The sequence below is a fragment of the Cariama cristata genome, unplaced genomic scaffold (genome assembly GCF_000690535.1).
Source record: "Cariama cristata isolate BGI_N322 unplaced genomic scaffold, ASM69053v1 scaffold1916, whole genome shotgun sequence".
Classification (NCBI taxonomy): domain Eukaryota; kingdom Metazoa; phylum Chordata; class Aves; order Cariamiformes; family Cariamidae; genus Cariama; species Cariama cristata.
In genome coordinates, this window is record NW_009622453.1 from 1,402 (window position 1) to 20,987 (window position 19,586).

The 19,586-nt window shown below is 37.9% G+C and overlaps 2 protein-coding genes across 2 annotated transcripts; both read right to left on the reverse strand.

Moving 5' to 3' along the window:
- Positions 1 to 825: 825 nt before the first annotated feature.
- LOC104156636 (arylacetamide deacetylase-like 3) lies at positions 826 to 5,203 on the reverse strand. The gene is made up of 4 exons (XM_009702320.1): positions 5,027 to 5,203; positions 2,821 to 3,037; positions 2,350 to 2,413; positions 826 to 1,600 (listed from the first exon to the last, which is right to left on the reverse strand). The coding sequence occupies exons 1-4, from the start codon at positions 5,201 to 5,203 to the stop codon at positions 826 to 828; spliced, it is 1,233 nt and encodes a 410-aa protein (XP_009700622.1).
- Positions 5,204 to 7,704: 2,501 nt separating this feature from the next.
- Positions 7,705 to 12,984, reverse strand: LOC104156637 (arylacetamide deacetylase-like 4). Its single transcript, XM_009702321.1, has 4 exons — positions 12,802 to 12,984; positions 12,214 to 12,430; positions 8,819 to 8,882; positions 7,705 to 8,479 (listed from the first exon to the last, which is right to left on the reverse strand). The coding sequence occupies exons 1-4, from the start codon at positions 12,982 to 12,984 to the stop codon at positions 7,705 to 7,707; spliced, it is 1,239 nt and encodes a 412-aa protein (XP_009700623.1).
- Between the last annotated feature and the right edge of the window lie 6,602 nt (positions 12,985 to 19,586).

Here is a 19,586-nt window from a genome sequence, read left to right on the forward strand (position 1 = left end):
AGTTATATAATATACATATGTATTATAATATATATATCTATTACTCTATATATTGTTTCCTGTACTGTGGACATTCTCTAAGTATTTTGGAATATATAGTTTTAACAAGGACATTTAGAAGAGAAAACAGGAACTAACATGAGGGGGAAAAAAAGCTAACTAACATGTGCTGTACCAAAGTAAATGCATCAATCTTACTTTGTTATTAGAGTATTTAAGCACAGGAAAATGTTTTTTGTCATACTTGTAGGAAAACACTTACAGCACTTGCTCCATTGCAGTTTAAACAAAGCTGTTAATAGAATATCTCTGTTGGAGACAATTGGAATTTTGACTTCATTTTTTCAATTCTAAAATACCAGTTACTCAGCCCATAGAAATTTTCTGCAAGTTGCTGACTGGGAATCTTAAACTCAGATGCTGTGTGTCACATATAGCAGAGACACTGCCTTATAGCATTGTAACATCAGTATCTTTCTCCTTTGCCAAAACACTTAGCCTTCTAGGAAGAATGAAACCGTAGATCATAATTGAATGAAATGGGTCAGACCAGATGTTGATTTAAAATTTTACCACATCTTTAATATTTACTGAGACAGTAGCGTCTAGTCCAAATTGATGATTAAAATAGGCAGACTGCACATAGAATACTTCAAACAGCACTAAAAGAAACTTTCCTACTGTTCTTGAAATATCTTTTTCAGTTGTCACACTGGCATAATTGCTTATTAACAAATTGTCCTATCTAAACCTCTTATATGGAATTTAGAAGCATAAAAGACCAAAGAAAATTGGCAGTTCTTACAGAAGGAAAGAAAATTGTTTCTATAAGCTTTTTAGAAAGTTCACAATATTGTCAAGACCCCTTTTTCCAGATGAAAATGACAACCAGTCACTATCAAATGAATTTATGATTCCATGGAATCCATCCTCGAGGTGGTACCAGGTCACTCGAACACCATTGTCCTCCAATCTCTTCTTGTAAAGCAAGCCATCATCTCTTAGCACATCGTACTCGCAAGTCAAGATGAAAGACTCAGGCAGCTGCTGAATAATCGCATCTTCGGCTAACAGCGGACACAGGTTGGGCTCACAGAATCTTTTCAGTGTCTCATAAACTTCAGTTGTACAGTCAAGTAGCACATGTGGTTTGTAGCCTCTGACCTTAAATTCTTCAGGGATGTTATCTGGACTCACCCACTTCCTATAATTTAATTTTATATCTATAGGGATATGGGAACCCTCCAAGACCTCTTCCAGATTTGATGCATTCCCATTTAGGTACTGTAACATATAGAAAGCAGCACGTTCGCGGAATAAGAGAGGGACTCCCCGATTCTGCTGATAAGATGGTAAATTGAAGTCCAGTGCCTGAAGGCCTGGGTAGATCAAGATCTGAGCACGTAGTTTGGGGAGGTCTGATCTCCCTGCAAGGGTCTGGCTAACAGCAGCTGCTAGGTTGCCCCCAGCACTGTCCCCGCAGACAATTACGTTGGCAGGATCCACGCCATAGTGCTCCATATTCTTCATAAAGTGTACGGTGGCATTAAGACAGTCTTCATACGCAGCAGGGTATTTGTGTTCAGGAGCTAAACGATACCTAGCACACAAAAGGAGACAACAAAAGTACAAGATGGAAATACTAGTTTTAAATGTATTGCTGAAAATACTGGTTCCAGCAGTACCCTGATTACCTCAGAATTTTCCCTTTCTCCACAAGTTGATCATAGATAAACTGGAGCTAGTTGGACCAGGTGGTGCAGATTAACTTGTTAGAGTATCAGCTGTTCAGGAGTTTCTCAGGTCTTTAACAACACAGAAGTACTCAGCTGCCAACAATGTCTAGGTTTTATTGACAGTCATTTAGTCGTTTTATGCTTTAGCTTTCCATGGGTTGGATACAAATGACAATACTTCTGGTTTATGTCTTTGTTACAGTGCAACCATATGCTCATAATCCAAATCATTATGTCAGTATATGATGATGATACTAGCTTGTCATTCACATAGTGCTTCTCTAAGCATCAAGCAGAGTTTCCTTGAATAAAGATTAAGTAGAATATATGGCTTTCTATCTGTTTACTATCAATTTTGAGTTTGGAATTTGAAAACATTGATTCAAAACCATTTTCTAGCTAGATATCCCAAAGCATTATTTGTGATGTAGTCAGACAGTGAAAACTTAGCCTGAGTCAGGCTTCAGTGGCTCCAAACAAGAGCAGAGCGAATTTGTAAATCACGTGCTTGACAAGTCCCACAGAAACATTTCTCTGATAATGGTGGTTGCTATAAGGTGATATTTACACTGTAGGAAATAATGTCTTAAAAACAGCATGAGGAAAGACTCACCCAACAGATACAACCACTGATTCACTTTCTCTGGCAATAGAGCGGCATAGCTTTTCATGGGTCTCTGAAAGAAACGTATTTGATGGGGTTTGGGTTTGGTTTGTTCTGTTTTTTTGCCAGAGTACTAATGTTGTCTATTGCATAAGTGAAAGAATTGCAAGAAGAAAATACTCTCTACTTTTCTCTACCCCTTCCTACGTAGCTCCTCAGATCTTTTGTACCCCTTCATCCTCCTATTTCAGTATTTGCTTACTGTGTTTTTTCCCCTTATATCTCACTGTCCTTGTCTTTAAGAAAAATCACATAATGCATAGCAGATGCTTTCTTCTGATAGCAAGACTTAGGAGAGTGCATGTGTGGTTATACTTGAACTTCATAACTGCTACAGATCAAGCGACAATCAACTTTACTGTTTATAAAGTAGATACTTCTTTAACTAAATGACAGTATTTTTTCTGTTAGATATCTTACCAAGACTTCCAAATACCCATCCTCCTCCATGGAAATACATAACTCCTCTCCTTTGGCTGGCAGATGGAACCTTAGGCTGATAAATCCTTACAGGTACCTTCTCAAACCACAGGTCCTTGATGAAGAGCTTCGGGTCCACTCCTAGAGTCTTTCTGCCTTGCATGTACCGCACAAAGCTAAGCTGACTGCAGATGCCGATATTTTCCAAAATCTTTCCCTGTTCAAAGGCAAAGAGAATAGGGAGTTCACTCACGAGATTCTGTATTCTCCAGAGTAAAGGAACTGTATGGGCAGTATACTTGTGATGTCCAATTCGTATTATTTTAGGACAATCATAAAATATTTGAGTAGTTGTACAGGTGTAGTACAACTGAACAAGTCACAGTAGCATCATGAGAAGTCACGTGAACAGCAGTGTTCACCGAAGAACATAATCCAAAACAATGCAGCATTAACAAAGACTGGTGAAACATATCCCTTTGCTTTCTCAGTGAGTCCTTCACCTAACATTGAAAATGAGTTTGGTTTCCACTGGTTATTCTGTCCTTGCCCCTGAGAAGATGTGAAAATGTAGCAAAAGGTGATAGTTCTGGTGCTGATTTTCATGATGTGGACACTTGCCCAAAGCAGAGTTGACTAAGTTGAGAATGTATTTGATAATTCTTTTTGATTCATCTTGGAAGTTTTCACTGATGCGTGCAATGCACTGGCAAGAAGATCCTGAGATATTTAGTAGGCCTAAACTTCTGTTGTTTCTGTATGTCATAGTGATATTCATGCCAGGCACCAGAAGATGAAAAGAATACAAATGAGAGCTACTGGTCCAACATAACTTTGCAAAAATGAAAAAAAAGGCAAAACATCTGTTTTGAAATACGTTGTTTAGTCATACCAAACCAGCACTTTGGTCCTTATGGAGATTTGGAACAAACTCTTAATATTCAATATTTTGTTATGAATATTTCTTATTAGACTGCCACATTTGTATGGATTGTCAGTACAGTGTTATGACTCAATATATTTGCCTATGAAAGACCTTTACTTCAGTGACTCCAGCTATTTATAATGTTCTCCATGTCTGATTTGAGGCTGAAGAAACTTTATTAACATACTGAATTTAATTCATTATAGAAACTAGTCTTAGTGTCTCTGATTGTATACAAACAGGACAACATTATTTATTCTTTTGTATTTGCTATTTTCCAAGCAGAAATGGAACAACTGCAGAGAATATTCTCACCTTTACATTCAGCTTGTTTGGTTTCTTTCATCCTGTGTTGTTTACATTGCAGCATAGATTCTGGCTTATGGTACTAATGGGCAGTGTATAGATGATAAAAGAGAACTGGCTTTTCCAGCTGTTTAAGTGAAGTAATCTCTTTCTAATTACAACTTGTGTGCAGCCAAAGCATGACAGTATATATCTAGAATTCTTTACTATGGTCCACTATAATCTAGAATATTTCTGACAGAGACTTTTTTTTTTCTCCATTTTAAATAGTTTGTCCTTCTTGGAGGTGTTTAAGTAATTTATTAAATATATGCGCAACTTCTGCTATCTCAGGTATTTCTGAAGAAGTTGGGCTGGCCAGAACCCCAAATTCCCATCAGACCAGCCTGCTTAGTTGCTGCAGGAGTTATAAATATGTGTTCAGGGGAGGTGGAATTCCATCAGCTCCTCGTGGGTAACGTTACCTAATTTTGTCACTGTGTGACAACTCCCCCTTCCCAAAACTGGTCTCTGAAATGTTCAGTTTCTAATTTTATTTTCAAAATAAATACATAACTCCTCATCCCCAAGTCCAAGAGAAGCTGGAAAGCATAGCCCAAACACATCTAATATATTCTGAACCTAGAATGGAAATACACATGATCCAACATGTATAAGCATTCTTAATCAAATTATTGCTAGGTTAGCACAATTCGTTGTAGAAGCAGTCAGACTTTCAAATGCTTGTGTTAGGCAGCATTTACATACTGCCTAACGTAAAAGCTAGGCAGGACTGTAATAATGCAGTGTAGTGTAAAAAATCTGGCGAAGGTTTCTTTAGCAAAACTGAGCTTCTAAATACAACATGCAGCATGATAGCAATGCCCTGCTCTCCTGTCTGAAAATTAATTCCAAGCAGCGTTCTAGCATTGCATTAAGTTTAAAAGGTACAGGTTCACCGTTCTTCCCCCCAGAAATCACACCAGGTTAACTTACCACCACAGCTCTGCTTATTAACATTACATGAATGATTCGGAGCTTTACAGGCTGATTCACTCCAGGAGGAATTTCTGAGTTGGAGAAATCAAAATTAATTGCTCCCATGACCAACAATATAAATCCAGCAACAAAAACTGCTAAAAATAACACCAGCAGTGTGTATACAACTGCCATTTTGCTGAGTAGCAAAGTGATCTGAAATGTCTTTGATTTGACTTTCCCAGATATCTTTGGCTTGTTACTTCCTGATTCTTTGTTCGTCGTAAGCTTGCTCTGGTAAAAACCTTTCTCCTCCCTTTTACAAATACATTAGTAGGTATCTTTCCCTCTCCCACTTTCTTTCCCCATGCTCCCTTTATTTCACAAAAGATAAGTTGGTCAAAGTCCTGAATCTGTTACAAGATCTGTGCCCACCTCATTTCGGAATTTTTGCAAGAAACCAGTCCTTAGCTGAGAGAAGAGTATTATTCATAAACTGCATTAATATTAAATTAATTAGAGGTGGAAAATGGACACAGGGCATTTGAACACTATTCTGAAGAAGAGTTTCTCTAGGATTATGCAGAGCTACGAACCTGTGTATGACGACTGTCACTCTAAAAGGCCAAATAGATTGTCACCAATGTTTTTTTGGAAAGGTGTACTTATAAAATTATGTCATTACCTCAATCTCAGCTTTTTTAGTATTTGTGTTTTCTTCTAAAAGAAGAACATGGTTAAAAAAAAACCACAGGAGGCTGAGTTTAGATTCATGATCAGGTTACCTCGTATCAGGTAAACTTCAGTAACTATCAGTGTGCAACAGGTACAGCGTAAAATGATTTAAGGTAATCAGGAATGAAAGTTTCAAATCAAATTGCTTTATGTTGTTCTTGCTGTAGAATGGGATTATGCTAATGTAGAGATGCTGTAGTTTAAATGATGCTTGAGATACTAATTGTGACTCTGAGCCTGCAACTCTTCAAATAGCTAGGATGTCAGAACATTGTTGAAATTGCAGATTCCCAGGGAAATGAGAGGTAAAAATCTGACTTCATTACACAGCCATGTTATAATTTTTTTTTTTTTTTTAAGGTAAATAGTAAATGATGGGGGGAAAGTACCATGTCATTTTAGTTAGAAAACTTTATAAAAAATGAAACTTCATCATTTTTTCCAGTGAGAAGTTGAGAGCTTTTAATAGGGCACATGGTCATCGTAAATATTCTGAAGTAGAAGGAAATATTTTGTTTCAAACCAGCAAAAGTCTAGATTAAAAAAAACAAAACAAAACAAAAAACTCACTCAATGGTCTTTCTGGACTTTCAGTTTGTATTACATTTCCACAGTTGTGTGATTATATACAATCATAGAATCATAGAATCATTATGGTTGGAAGAGACCTCAAAGATCATCAAGTCCAACCGTATACCTGATGCCACCATGCCCACTAAACCCACTAAACCATGTCTTGAAGCGCCACATCTAAACGTTTTGTGAACACCTCCAGGGATGGTGACTCCACCACCTCCCTGTGGAGCCCATTCCAATGCCTAACGACTCTAACAGTGAAGAAGTTGAATATCCAGTAGTCTTGGATAGTCTGGTTGTCTGGTAAATTAATTACTGTGCACAGCACAGATTTGACTAGGCAGAATTAGCAAGATTGTGGTCTCTGTCTCCTAGTGTTGCGTTGTTCCTTTCACTGCGAGGTGTTGATTTAAGTTTATCAGTGAGTATGTGTTTAGCAAATGTAACTTGCTCTTGTGACAGAAATATTTAAAGTGCTAGGGGGTATTGTTGTTGTTGAAAGCATCACAAAATTGCCATGGCATTACAATGATAAGATAGTATAATTTTGTGCTTCTCTACCTTCTTACAACTGTGATCTTCAGAACTTTTTCAACAAACATAGTATAACAGGTAGCATAACAGGTAGTCTTGAGCATAAGGTAATCTTGAAAGAAAAGCAAAGAGTACAAAAAGGAAAAGAAGTCTCACCTCTGCACTTTCCTAACATGGACACTGTCATTAAAGTTTAGAGGTTCTAGTTTAAGAATCAAGTTCCAAAACAAAACATCATTTCTGAGGTTGCAAACAAAATCTTGCAAACTAGTTCCAGTTTAAAACTTCTGCTTCAGACAGAAGCCTTTCTTTTGACTGTACTTTTTCAAGAAAAGTGTAGTCTTTGGGCAGACTAATCCTAGAAATTAAAATGTATAGCTGCAGTTTCACTATCTGACATAAGACTTAACAGAACCTGAGTCACTGGGCTCCCCATCTGATACCCTAAACAGCTCCTGTCTCTCACGAGCACCAAAGTAGACCCTGGTTGTTGTCTTCAGCATTTCTGAGCAGTCGAAGAATCTTCAGGAAGAGATGTTCTTGCTGCTTGCCTTGAATGCGTGCCAGCCATGCAAAGATACTAGAACTGCTAGAGTTGAAGTGAAACAGTAGGTGCCAGGTGCCTCGCTTTTGCATCTTGATCTTATTGGTGTGTTTTTATCATGTTTTCTAGAATGATGGTACTTTGAATAATCATAACATTTGTTTGAGAGTCACTGCAGAAGTAGAAATTAGAAAGTACAACATGAAGTCAAAATCCAAAACAAAAATCAAAAATGTTTGCATTCTTTGCCAAGTGTAAATTCACTGAGGATAATGTAAGACTTGCATCTTTGTTCTGAAAAACACTTTTATAAACTGTTTATATAATTCACAATACTATCCATTATCTTTTTTCCAGATAAAAAGGAAAAAATCCCATAGCCAAAAAAGGCTAAAATTCCATGGAAGCCACTCTCAGAATGATACCAGGTCACTTGAACGCCATTGTCCTCTAATCGCTTTTTGTATAACAGTCCATCATCCCTAAGCACATCAAACTCACAGGTCACAATGTAGGATTCAGGGAGCTGGCAAATAACGGAATCTTCAGCTAAAAGTGGGGAAAATGTTATTGCTAGAAGTTCTTTGATTGCATCATGGACTTCACGTTTATATGAAGTGGATTTCTGTGGTACGTAGCCTCTGATCTTAAATTCATCAGGAATAATGTCAGCACTTATCCATTTTTTATACTTCCGTTTCATACTCTCAGGAACATGGCAGTTTTCTAGGACATCTTCCAAAACTGATGGTTCTTTATTAAGATAACGAAAACAGAAGTAGATAACTAGCTTCCGAAACAACATGGGGACTGAAGCATTCTGCTGATAGGAAGGCAAATGAAAATCTAGCCCCTGTAGTCCTGGATAAAGTAAGATCTGAGCACGTACTTTTGGGAGATCTCTTTTATTCAGCAGTATTTGGCAAATAACTGTGGCAAAATTAGCTCCACAACTGTCTCCGCTAATGATGATGAGAGCAGGATCCACATGATACTCTTCTAAATTCCTCATAAAGTATAAGGTGGCATTGAGACAATCAAAATATTGCCCTGGGTATGGGTGTTCAGGAGCCAAACGATAACTGAAATGTCAAAGATATTGTAGTTATTGTCAAAATAATTACAAAAATTTAATTTGCCTTGTTCACGATTGACTGGTATGGTAGTTATGTAGGCCTTTTTTTCTAAATTTTAAGGATTATATTTGTTTTGAACTAGTGTAGGTTGGAAAGACAAACTAACGGTGTTGCAGCTATTTTAGAATACTTTGCCTATAAGCACATTTCTAAATTAAATGAAAGGCTAAAGCGAAAAATAGGGACCACAATCTAAAACAGTAAATCTTTTCAGCGTATTTTTCAGAAATGGTTCAACTATGAACTGTATTACCATAAATACTTCTATGTAGAATTAGCACTTACCCAACAGACACAACCACTGAGTTGCATTTTTTGGCAATATAGCGGCATATTCTTTCAAAGGCTCCTAAAGAGAAAGTTTATCAGAAATGATGTTTTAAAAGTCAAATATCCTTTTGAAATGAAAATATAGATCCTTGAACATATGTTCTGTGGAACGCACTGCAACTGATAACTGCGACTGCTAAGTAACTTTTGCTGTGCTATTAAAGTATGTTAACATATTTTCTGGTTATTGGTCAGTGGCTGTTAGGGCATAGTATAAGGCTGCTAGGGCATGATATAAGCATGTAAGAATGGTAAAGCTAAGAAAAAATAGAAGCGTGTCTAGGCTGGTATCACATCTCAGGTGGTGGTCAACGAAAGATGTCTAAGGAGAAGCATAAACCGAGGACAAGCATATAGTAATAAGAAGCATACAAGTAGTTGAGGCTCAGGGCACTCCTTTGAGAGAGAAACTGCGTCTTTATATTTAGTGCTGTTGATTAATGTTTCTTCCCTGAATTATTCAAACCACTTCTTGAACCCGTGGTTTTAACATTAACAACTTTGTGCAGTGAAGAATTCCTTAGCTTGCTTACAAAGGTGTAAAGAACCATTTCTATTTGCTCCTTTTGTACCTGGCATTTGCTACTTCCATTTGGTGACATTAACTCTTGTGCTATAAGAAATGGTGGATAATCATTCCCTGTTTAACTTCTCTTGCTTCTCATGATTTTGTAGACATTTAGTGTATCTGTCTTTACCTGTCTTTTCCAACCTCAAGAGTCATCGTCTATTCGCTTATTCTCTGTACAGAAACACTTTTCTCACCTATGCAAGCCTCTCTCGTACTGCCATATGCTTTTGAAGGTATGGGAGCCAGAACTATAAGCAGTATACTATATTCAGATGCACCATGGATTTACTAGAGTGGCATAAAGAAGTTCCCTGTTTTGTCCTTTCATAATAATAATTCCTAGCATTTTATTTGCTTTTTGGCTGCTACTGCACACTAAGTCAATATTTTCAGGCAATTTTCTGCCATAATCCCAAGATCTTCCTGCAAGGGAGTAGTCTGCTTAGAGTCCATTGTTTTATTTATAACGTTAGGACGTTCTGTTCATCTGTTTGACTTCTCTACACACCATTTCACCTGTCATTTTATTGTCTAATCCTTTGCTATCATAAAGACATTCTGCAGTTTTTCAGCCATCCATTTACTACCCTGAAGAAATTGGTATTATATCAGCTTTCACCATCTTTTCTGGTTTTGAATATATTGATTGGCAGTGGTCCCAGCACAGATCTGCTTATGGGAATCTCGCAGGAACCTCCCACAACCCTGTTTCTGTCTTTTAATCTGTTTTTATCTGAATGAAAGACCTTCCCTCTTGTGTCATGGGTGAGTAGCCTCTCCAAGAGACTCTCTTGGAAATCAAAGTAGGTTTTATCAACTCAGTCTCCTTTATTCATGTATTTGCTGACTCTCTTAAAAAGCTTAAATTGATTTGTGAAGGATGACTTCCATTTGCATGAATTTTAAGCAGCAAGTCATATTGATCTGTCCACTTATTCTGTTCTTCATTGTAGCTTCAGCTAATTTCCTAGTTGCAGACTTCAGGCTTACTAGTGTGTGAATTCTCCACATCCTTTTAAAAACTTGTCATTATGTTAGTTGCTTTCCTGTTACCGAGTACCAATGGTGTTTCAAAGGAAAGGTCACAGACTACAGTCAGTGTGTTGGTATAGGTATTATATTAAGCCATGGCATGTGATTTAGCTCGCTCAGTGTGCTGATTGTGCAACAGCAATTGTGTTGTGAACAACAACTACAACTATGCAACTCTGCGGTGTGTTTTTTTCTTCCAGCAAAAGCAGTTCACCTTTCACTTACATCACAGAGGCTTATCTCTCGAGTCCTCGCTGCCACCCAAACGACCTCTAGAACTAGAAGCATCACAGCTGGTGTCAGCCTAACACTCCACCCAGACCAACGCGCTCTGCAGTAAAACAAGGGAAGATAATTTCTGCCACAGTGCAGAATGAAACCTAAAATACTAGAAATTACGTTATTGTTTCTGTGTGATGCTAAACGAAGCTAAGTGGACTTTCAGACTCACTTGCAGATAACTGAAGTCTGCCTAACATAGTGCTAGTGGAGACTTACCCTTTGAAACAGTAAACGATTCAAACCCCACACAATTCCCTGTCTGACCCCTGGAATGAAATCTAGATTTCCATGTTAGGTGCCTTGTCTTCCAGACAACGCACACATAGACTTGGTTGCTCAGAAAGAGATCCAGAACAGTTAGGAGGGTGAGCCAGCAGCTACAGAGACAACCAAAGGGTTCTCTTCCTTTCTGAAAAAGAAATAAAGTGTTCTGTGCAGTGTTACCACAAGAATCAAACTCCCTCAAATTGGTTCTATTTTTAATGCTCATTTATTATTTAGATTTTCCTTCATTTTGATTGCTTGTTTGCGTGAATGGGAATATATTTACAAAATTTTTTTATATATTCTTTAAATTCTTTCTTGGATCATATTATATTTTTTAGACTTCTTTTGATGCATGGACTGCAAGTTGAGAAACACTGACTTTTGTAGTGTTTCTACACAGAAGTTGGGTGCTGAGCACAGAAGTAGATCTTAAATTCTGAACTTTGATGCCCTGTCCAAGCTTACAGGAAACACTTTAGTCCAGTTGAGATCCAAACCTAAAAATTTCTCCTGGAGAAGTAACCAAAGCATTGTTCCGAAGAACGAAGCCGGAATGTATTCTTTTTAGCAACAGCTTTACTGTTTTCGTGATACTGTAATTATTCCAGAAAGTAGATCTAGGCTGAGTTCTGTATCAGCGTAAAAATGTTTTAAGTTACATTTGCAGAAAAGTTGGAGTACAGAGAAGGAGGGAAGAGACATGGATTCCAACCCTTACTCCAGGACTATTGCCATACCTTATTTTCAGCTAGCCATTAATTAAGGTACAAGAACATCCTGGGAGCTGAGCTTCCCTCACAGTGACCTAAGCATATATGCGTTTTCTTTTCATAATCTCTCTTTCTCTGCCCCAGCAAACTGGATCTTTCTCAGAACAGCTTCAGCAGGAAGAGTCCCTCTGCTTTTAGCTGACAGCTGATTGAGGGGTTCCTGGGTCATAGTTCTAGATTTAGAAGCCTCAGATCTGCTAAGAGCTGCTTTCATCAACTTCACCTGTAGCCCAAAGGAAGCAGAAATGTGATTACTCTTAACTGTGCACTAGCCTATTAATTCCGCAAGGTGTTTTGCAGTTAGTATTGAGATTGCAAAGACTATTGTCATTAGGAAGGACAGGTGAGATATTGTCTGACACATGTCTGAAGGTAAAAATGTAAAGGTTTGGATTTGATTTTAAAAATAAAACTTGCTGATTTCTTACTAATGCTCCCAAATGTGCCAGCGCCTCCATGAAAATACAGTATTCCTCTTCTTTTTCTGGTAGGTGGCCATTTAGGCTGATAAATCCTCAAGGGTACCTCATCTACTTTGAGATCTTTGATAAGAAGTTTTGAATCTCTCCATGGTGGTATTCCATCTAGCACAACTCGCAATAAGCTTACATCACGGCAGATCCCTAGCTTCTCCAAAATCTTTCCCTGTTGAAAAGAAAGAATTCAAAAGAAGAGGAGTAATGTAGGCTTGCTTCTGAATAGATAGCATTATTATATGTACATGCAGTTCAATAGGTACAGTATACATAGGGTTTTTTTAAATTTTCACATGAAACAGTTTTCCAATATAAAGTGGCTGCAGTTTGACAGTTGCACTGAGAAATCTAAATAAGATTTTCAGATTAGTTATATCAGTTTTATGAGCTAATTTAACATGATTTTGTTCATATAACAATGCTGACAGGCTTCAGGGGGTGCTGCTGCTTCTCTTTTTTTTCTTAAGCCCTTATATTCTAGCTCCCAAATATCCTACCAAAATAAAAGTGAAATCCCCCATTTTAAGAAAGTTCACTTACCGAGATCATGGTTGTTACCAACAATGAATGGAAAAAACGAAGCTTTAGAGGTTGGTCAATTCCAGGTGGCAGTTCTGAATTGAAAAAATCATAAAATACCCCCCCCAAAAACAGTGCTGGTATTATAACAGGAGAAATGAAAATTATTCCTATTATTGCTAAAGTTGTATAAACAGATGCCATTGCACTTCAATAGACGTGAACGCTAAAAAAACCTATGCTATCTTAAGCCTTGTTTTCAAGTGTTTCTGAGGTGTCTTCAAAGGAGACTAAGCACTCACTTCATAAGCAGAATTTAAAAGTTTATTAATGTTGCAATACCCTAATTTTCTCCACCCTTCTTGTGCTGATGGTGTTATGGCAACACTTCCTTATACTAAAAAAAGGGGAGGGGGAAGTTTTTACCCTTTACAAAAAGGTGGAATTCAAGATGTATAGAATTGATTTATATCATGAGTTCTTCAGTAACAATGAGAAAAGATTATTCAGAGGGGCCCTTATACAAAGATTGTGTTTGGTTTGTTGGGGATTCATTATGGATGGACATTCCTGTTGCAGTGTTAAATTTTAGAGATGTGGGGTTACTTGCAGTTGTCATCAACGTATATACTTCTCTGAGGAGAAAAATATCCAAATCCACATTTTTTTTAATCAACTTTGTTTCATAGTGGAATGCACAGACACATTGATGCTTTAATTTTGGTTAAATAAAAGTATGTTTGCTTGGTGTCTAACTTGTGATATGCTCTGGCAGAAAGATTTGCTTTGTTTATGTGATGTATGTCTACATTACGTTAGCTGCGTGAGATGTTTTATGCATAGATACTCTTCTTCACGCTGGAGTAGGGGTACAAGTAAAATCAGTGCTAGACAGTGCAAGTCTTAATGTACGCGAGGGTCTGTCCAGATACATGGTGGTGTGTTTGTAGATTTAAGCCACTGTTGTCTCTGGTAAAAGCTTTTCATTAATTAAACTCTCAGAATTTGAGATTCATTGTAATTCTTGTTTGTAGTTCAATGTAGAGGCATTATGAATACATGTATATTAGTGAGGGATGATTGAAGTTGGTGGCAGTTGTTTGGTGAAATAGTTTTTCTGTTTTGTGTTCTTCCTACTGGAATTTCGTTTTCCACACAATTTTCAAGTTATAGCTCCTAACCTTTTTTTCCTGTCCTGGCTTTTAAAATGAAATTCCAGTCTGAAAACTGAATTAGTCCTTAGCTTCATTATCACAGTATCTAAAGCCAAGCAATCACGACAGCTGATTTGCACAATTTTAGCATGTGGAGAGAAGTATGTGTGAGATAAAGCAACATAAATTTACACTAACGTTTATGAAATAGGCAAGTCATCAGCTGTTCCCAGAAAGGGCTTTTTCTTTGCTGAGATTGGCTGATTTGAGGCCGCCTTTCCCTTACATGGAGCACAAATTTAGCGCTATAGTTAGTTACAAATGTCAGACTGTAGAGAAACCAAACCCAGATACCCATCGTCAATCTTCATTCTGTCCTAAGCTTATCAACGTTTATCCATAGGGCTTTTTCTGCAACAGAGCAGGGTCATCCTATTGATGGTTTTGGTTATTAGTGCTGTAAATAGTTTCTATGTAGTGTGATACTATAGCACAGCCTGTGGTTTTTCTATTGAGTATTTGTTTTGCCATATATTCGTGGCAAAACAGCAGAACAACACGGTCCTTACTGAGCACTTATTTCTGATGTCTGTGCCATCAATAAAATATCCTGAAATAAATTACCACATGAAGATCAGCTTTGAATATTGTATTTCAGCATTCTTGCTGATTTCTTATGTTTGAATCCTCAGAGGAGGAAAATAATTCTGTGCTTTCAAAAGAACCTGTAACCAAGAACAGCAAACTCATAAAGGCACTTATACTGCAGTGGCAGTAAATGAAACTTCTAAGAGGAACCAATAACAATTCAATTAAATACCTGATATTTAGAATAGATCAGTTCAGATTATGAAACCAAAGAGGACATGTATGTCTGCTGTAGCTGTATAAGCTGTTGCTGACACCGTACTGGCAGGAGTCTTCCTCACAGTATTCAATGAGTCAATCATTAAACACCTTCAATCAAAAGCAAAACACTTCACAGATGCCATCTCTGTTTTGAAACTTTGATGGATCTGATAAGGTGGAAGGAATATTTCTTTACTGTCTTTTTTTATTTAAAAATAAATTTTAAAAGGGACAGTTTGGGGGTTTTGTTTGTTTGCTTTTAGATGTTACGCCCTGGCAGTTGTCTTCAGTAACAATCTGTTGTATAGTCATGACAATCTGAAGAAAAATCTTTCAGTTATGCATTATAGTCCTTCTGTTGTTAAAGAAATGTTGGTTAAGTAAAGTTGCAGAATAATACTTTAATATTTTACTCTTAATCTCTTAATATCTTAATATTTTACTCATAGAGCATACTATCAGTATGCTCAGTTAGAGCATATTCTAGCTCTATGCTATGTCACCACCTCAGTCCATCCTCCCTGTCCTGTAACCACACTTTCCATGGTTTTCCTCAATCAAGCCAATCCCATGGTCTTCAGGGTACTCGCTCCTTCTGGGGATGCTCATGTTCACAACTGTTTCATGATACTTGGTGCCTTATATTCCAAAATGTTCATGTTACTCAAATGATCCTGTTGCTGCATGTCACTTCTACTGATGCTTGTTCAGAGATGCTTCAGATATTTCCAGTCTGGTCAGCCATTCTTGTACCTGCAGATGTGTCAGTAGAAATATCTATGTCAGTCTTTCATGTTTCTAACAGTCAGTGGGGTTTTTTGGTGTTTTTTTCCACAATTGTTTTTGGGCTGTTAAATTGTCAAAAAATTTTATTCCCTTTCAATCTGCTCCATGAAGTGAGTGCCTTACATCTTTGCAAACAAAAAGGCTTTTTCTCTTTCTGGCAGTAGATAGATAGCTATCTTGAATAAAAGGCCACTAGTAATAGTCTTTAAACTGTAGGTGTTTGCTGATGTGTTTTGCTACATCCATTCTTTCATTCTTTCAGCAAGCTCATTGCGAAACCCCAGCTTCCCCAAAGTCTTTACCTATCCATAGATGAAAACAGCCTTGCATTAGCTAAAGAAGATCGAAGAGATTCCACTAAACTGGAGAAAATTAACACAGCCTTGAGTTTGGCATTGTCATGTGCATTATGGATATGCATACGATTCTTTATTCTTATCAAACATTCAGCTACTCAGAACTCAGGAAAATGATAGTTTATTCATTGAATTTAGTGTTTCTGGAGACTGACATGTTTAATGTATCAGTTGGTGAGGACAGACTTGACAATAATTGAGTAAGTTCTTCCCATTTTCTCATCAATAAGCCTCCATTTATGCAAGAGGTTAGTCACCTCTAAGGTTCATTCTTTTCTTAATTTTTCAGGATATTTCTAATGGTCATAGTAACGATGGGAAGGTGAATTATTATGACAATACCTATTCAAAAAAATATGATCTTTGCTGGTTTTCTTCCAGGCTTAACCTGTTGGGTTTTGTAAGGCGTCTGTAGCTGTGGAATCACAGACCTCTTTGTAGACTGAGAATGCCTAAAACTCATCCAATTCACATCAGCTGTTTATCAGCCTAAGAGGCAGGCAGCTTTCAAACCAAACACTAAGAAAGGCAAAAGTGTCAGGATGGTTGGTGCTGATGAGTTATGTGAATGTCATGTGTCACTGTTTTTCTTGTAATCTCTTTCTCTAAAATATTGCAAAACATTTAATTTCTGATTGCAGGCTGTGTTAGGAAACACAGCCTACAGTTAGCATGTAGTTAGTTGATCATTGAGAGCTACTGTGTGTAATACAGGAAATACTACAAGGATTAACTAAAGCGTAGTAAAGTAGCCAGCTGTAATGACTGAGGTATCAATTCCATCAAGTATAGCCAGGCTTAGTAACTACCTGGAAGGCATAAAGCTAAGAAAACAGGAAAAGATAATGTGTTCTAAGGAAGAATTAAAAGCAGAAATAACAGCTTCTGATACGTTCCTTTTTTATTTTTAATGTACATTTCAAAATGAAACACTCTGGTAAATATAATTTGCCTGGTGCTTGCTTTATTTATTTATTTACTCTAGGTATTTTAGTATGACAATTAGACTCTGTAGTGCAGTTTAACTAACTTGGGTTTTACCAAATAGAGCATGTAAGAAACTTATCATCTTCCAGTTCACATTTGTTTTCTTGTATTTAGGTAAACAAATGACTGAAAGCATCTCAGACCTCTTCATACCTGTAAGCCTTAGTGTTCCGATTTGTGAGATGGATTTAGTATGCCCTTCAGAGCGACAATAAGAAGCTTTAAGAAATTACAGCTTAGTATGTGCTCTATGATACTGTTTTTTAAAGGTGCTATGTATTTGCTTGATCTATGTCCTTATTCACTTAGCCTGCCTCCTACCTACCTTTCAGTGTCCTCCCTTTTTACCATCTCTATCTCCCCACCCAAATTAGTAGCTACTCCCTATACGTTTTGCTCTTACTCATAACTGAAAGCCATCTTCCAATTAGTCTGCTGTAAATCTTTATTTTAACCTTTCCATTCTTCCTCTAAGTTATTCTTTGAAGTCTGTCCCTTCCAAATGACTCCTAAGTTAAACATCTGCTAAGAAATGCTGCAGTAAAAAGCTGTACTGTATAAAAAAAAATCAAATAAAAATTATGACAAATACTATTTATTAGCATTCAGCAGTGCAAATTCAGATCTTGTCCTGTACAATTCAGAGCAGGTACATTTTTGAAATGGTGACTCGACAGAAGGTTTTTGTTGTGTAGCATTTTGAAATGTGGATGAGTTCTTTGATATATGTGTCTCGGTAGCTGTGCATGAATGGATGAACTCTGCTCCACACAAATGAAGTCCAAATAAGCTGCTCTGGAACATCCACCTAGGATTTCATGACAGGTCACCAGACCAAAATGTATTCTTATTAAGTCATAAGTAGTTTGAATGTAAATATAAAAACTGCAACTGGCCTTGATTTTCTGTGGCCAGATTTGTCTGAGACTCGTTACTCCAAATATTTAGGTTAGTAGTTTCTTCACTATCATGAGAGAGTCAGCAAACACAATGAATCATTGAGGTAATGGGCAATCAGAGAAAGAAGATTGACTGGAACAAAAGCAGCCATAGTTTGCAGGATTGTGCCTGTTTATTTTAGGAGCAGTACAGAGAATGTGCATTATAGGCAGTGAATAATGTTAAATGCTTTTAAATAAATAAGATTATTCATAAATAATAGAGTTAATAAATTTGGAATGTTTTCTAATTGCCTGCTTATTTTTAAAAATACTTGCTGTTGTATATTGAGTTTTAACTAGAGTGGTACAAAGAATTGATGTAGAGATAGGAAAGCAGAAGATAACTGAGGTTGTGGACTTCTGTAATAAACCACTGTAACTTGATTGGTTTAGAATAGGTAATCTAACTTTAAAATTGTTCTGGCTTAAAAGGTACTCTGTTATTAAACATACAGCTTTAGTTTAGGAAGGCATAACAACAGGTTCAGTAAAAATATTTAAGTCTAAAACACTGAGTAACGTTTTGTAATGTCTTTTGGGTACTCATATGCTGTGCCCAGAGCACAAAGAAGTTTGCCAGGTGATTCTGCTGGTATTAAAAACTCAGTTGTGTACTGACATCTGGTGACAGGAGCTTGACAGGCTTGAGAGGTGGGCCCCTGCGAAGCTCGTGAAGTTTAACAAGGCTAAGTGCAAGGTCCTGCACATGGGTCCGGGCAATCCCAAGCACAAAGACAGGCTGGGCAGAGAATGGGTGGAGAGCAGCCCTGAGGAGAAGGACTTGGAGGTGCTGGTTGATGAGAAGCTCAACATGACCCAGCAATGTGCGCTGGCAGGCCAGAAAGCCAGCCCCATCCTGGGCTGCATCCCAAGCAGGGTGACCAGCAGGTCGAGGGAGGGGATTCTGCCCCTCTGCTCCGCTCTGGTGAGACCCCCCTGCAGTACTGCCTTCAGCTCTGGGGTCCTCAGCACAAGAAGGACATGGACCTGTTGGAGCGAGTCCAGAGGAGGCCACGAAGATGATCCAAGGGCTGGAGCCCCTCTGCTGTGAGGACAGGCTGAGAGAGTTGGGGGTGTTCAGCCTGGAGAAGGCAAGGCTCCAGGCAGACCTTAGAGCAGCCTTCCCGTACCTAAAGGGGCCGACAAGAAAGCTGGGGAGGGACTTTTTACAAGGGCAGGGAGTGATAGGACAAGGGGGAATGGCTTCAAACTGGAAGAGGGAAGATTTAGATGAGGTATAAGGAAGAAATTCTTCATGGTGAGGGTGGTGAGGCACTGGGACAGGTTGCCCAGAGAAGTTGTGGCTGAAAATAGTGTCAAGATCTCTAAGCTGTATGGAACTTTCTAGCATTTCACTAGTTTTCAGGACTTGACAGTGTTCTGATCTGTTCCTTAATCCTTTTATTTGTCATATACTGCCTTAGTGCCAAAGTCTAGAGACCAGCTAAAGAAATGTGGCTCATGTCCACATTATTTAGGGTTAGTATCTCTGGAGTGGACCAGCCTTGTCCACACCCTGTTACTGCCTGGAGAGCATCATGGTATGGTCTGTCTCTTTACTCAGGATGCAAACTCCAGAGTAAATTATCACCTCAGGCATGCTCACCTTCCCTTTTGGAAGGAACTAGCTGTTTCTGTCGAGATGAGAAGTGCCCCATCTAAGGAAACTTACTTGTCAAAGTTATGTTTTCCTAAGTTCTTTGTAGGCAAACCCTCCTTGATAAGCTAGCAGT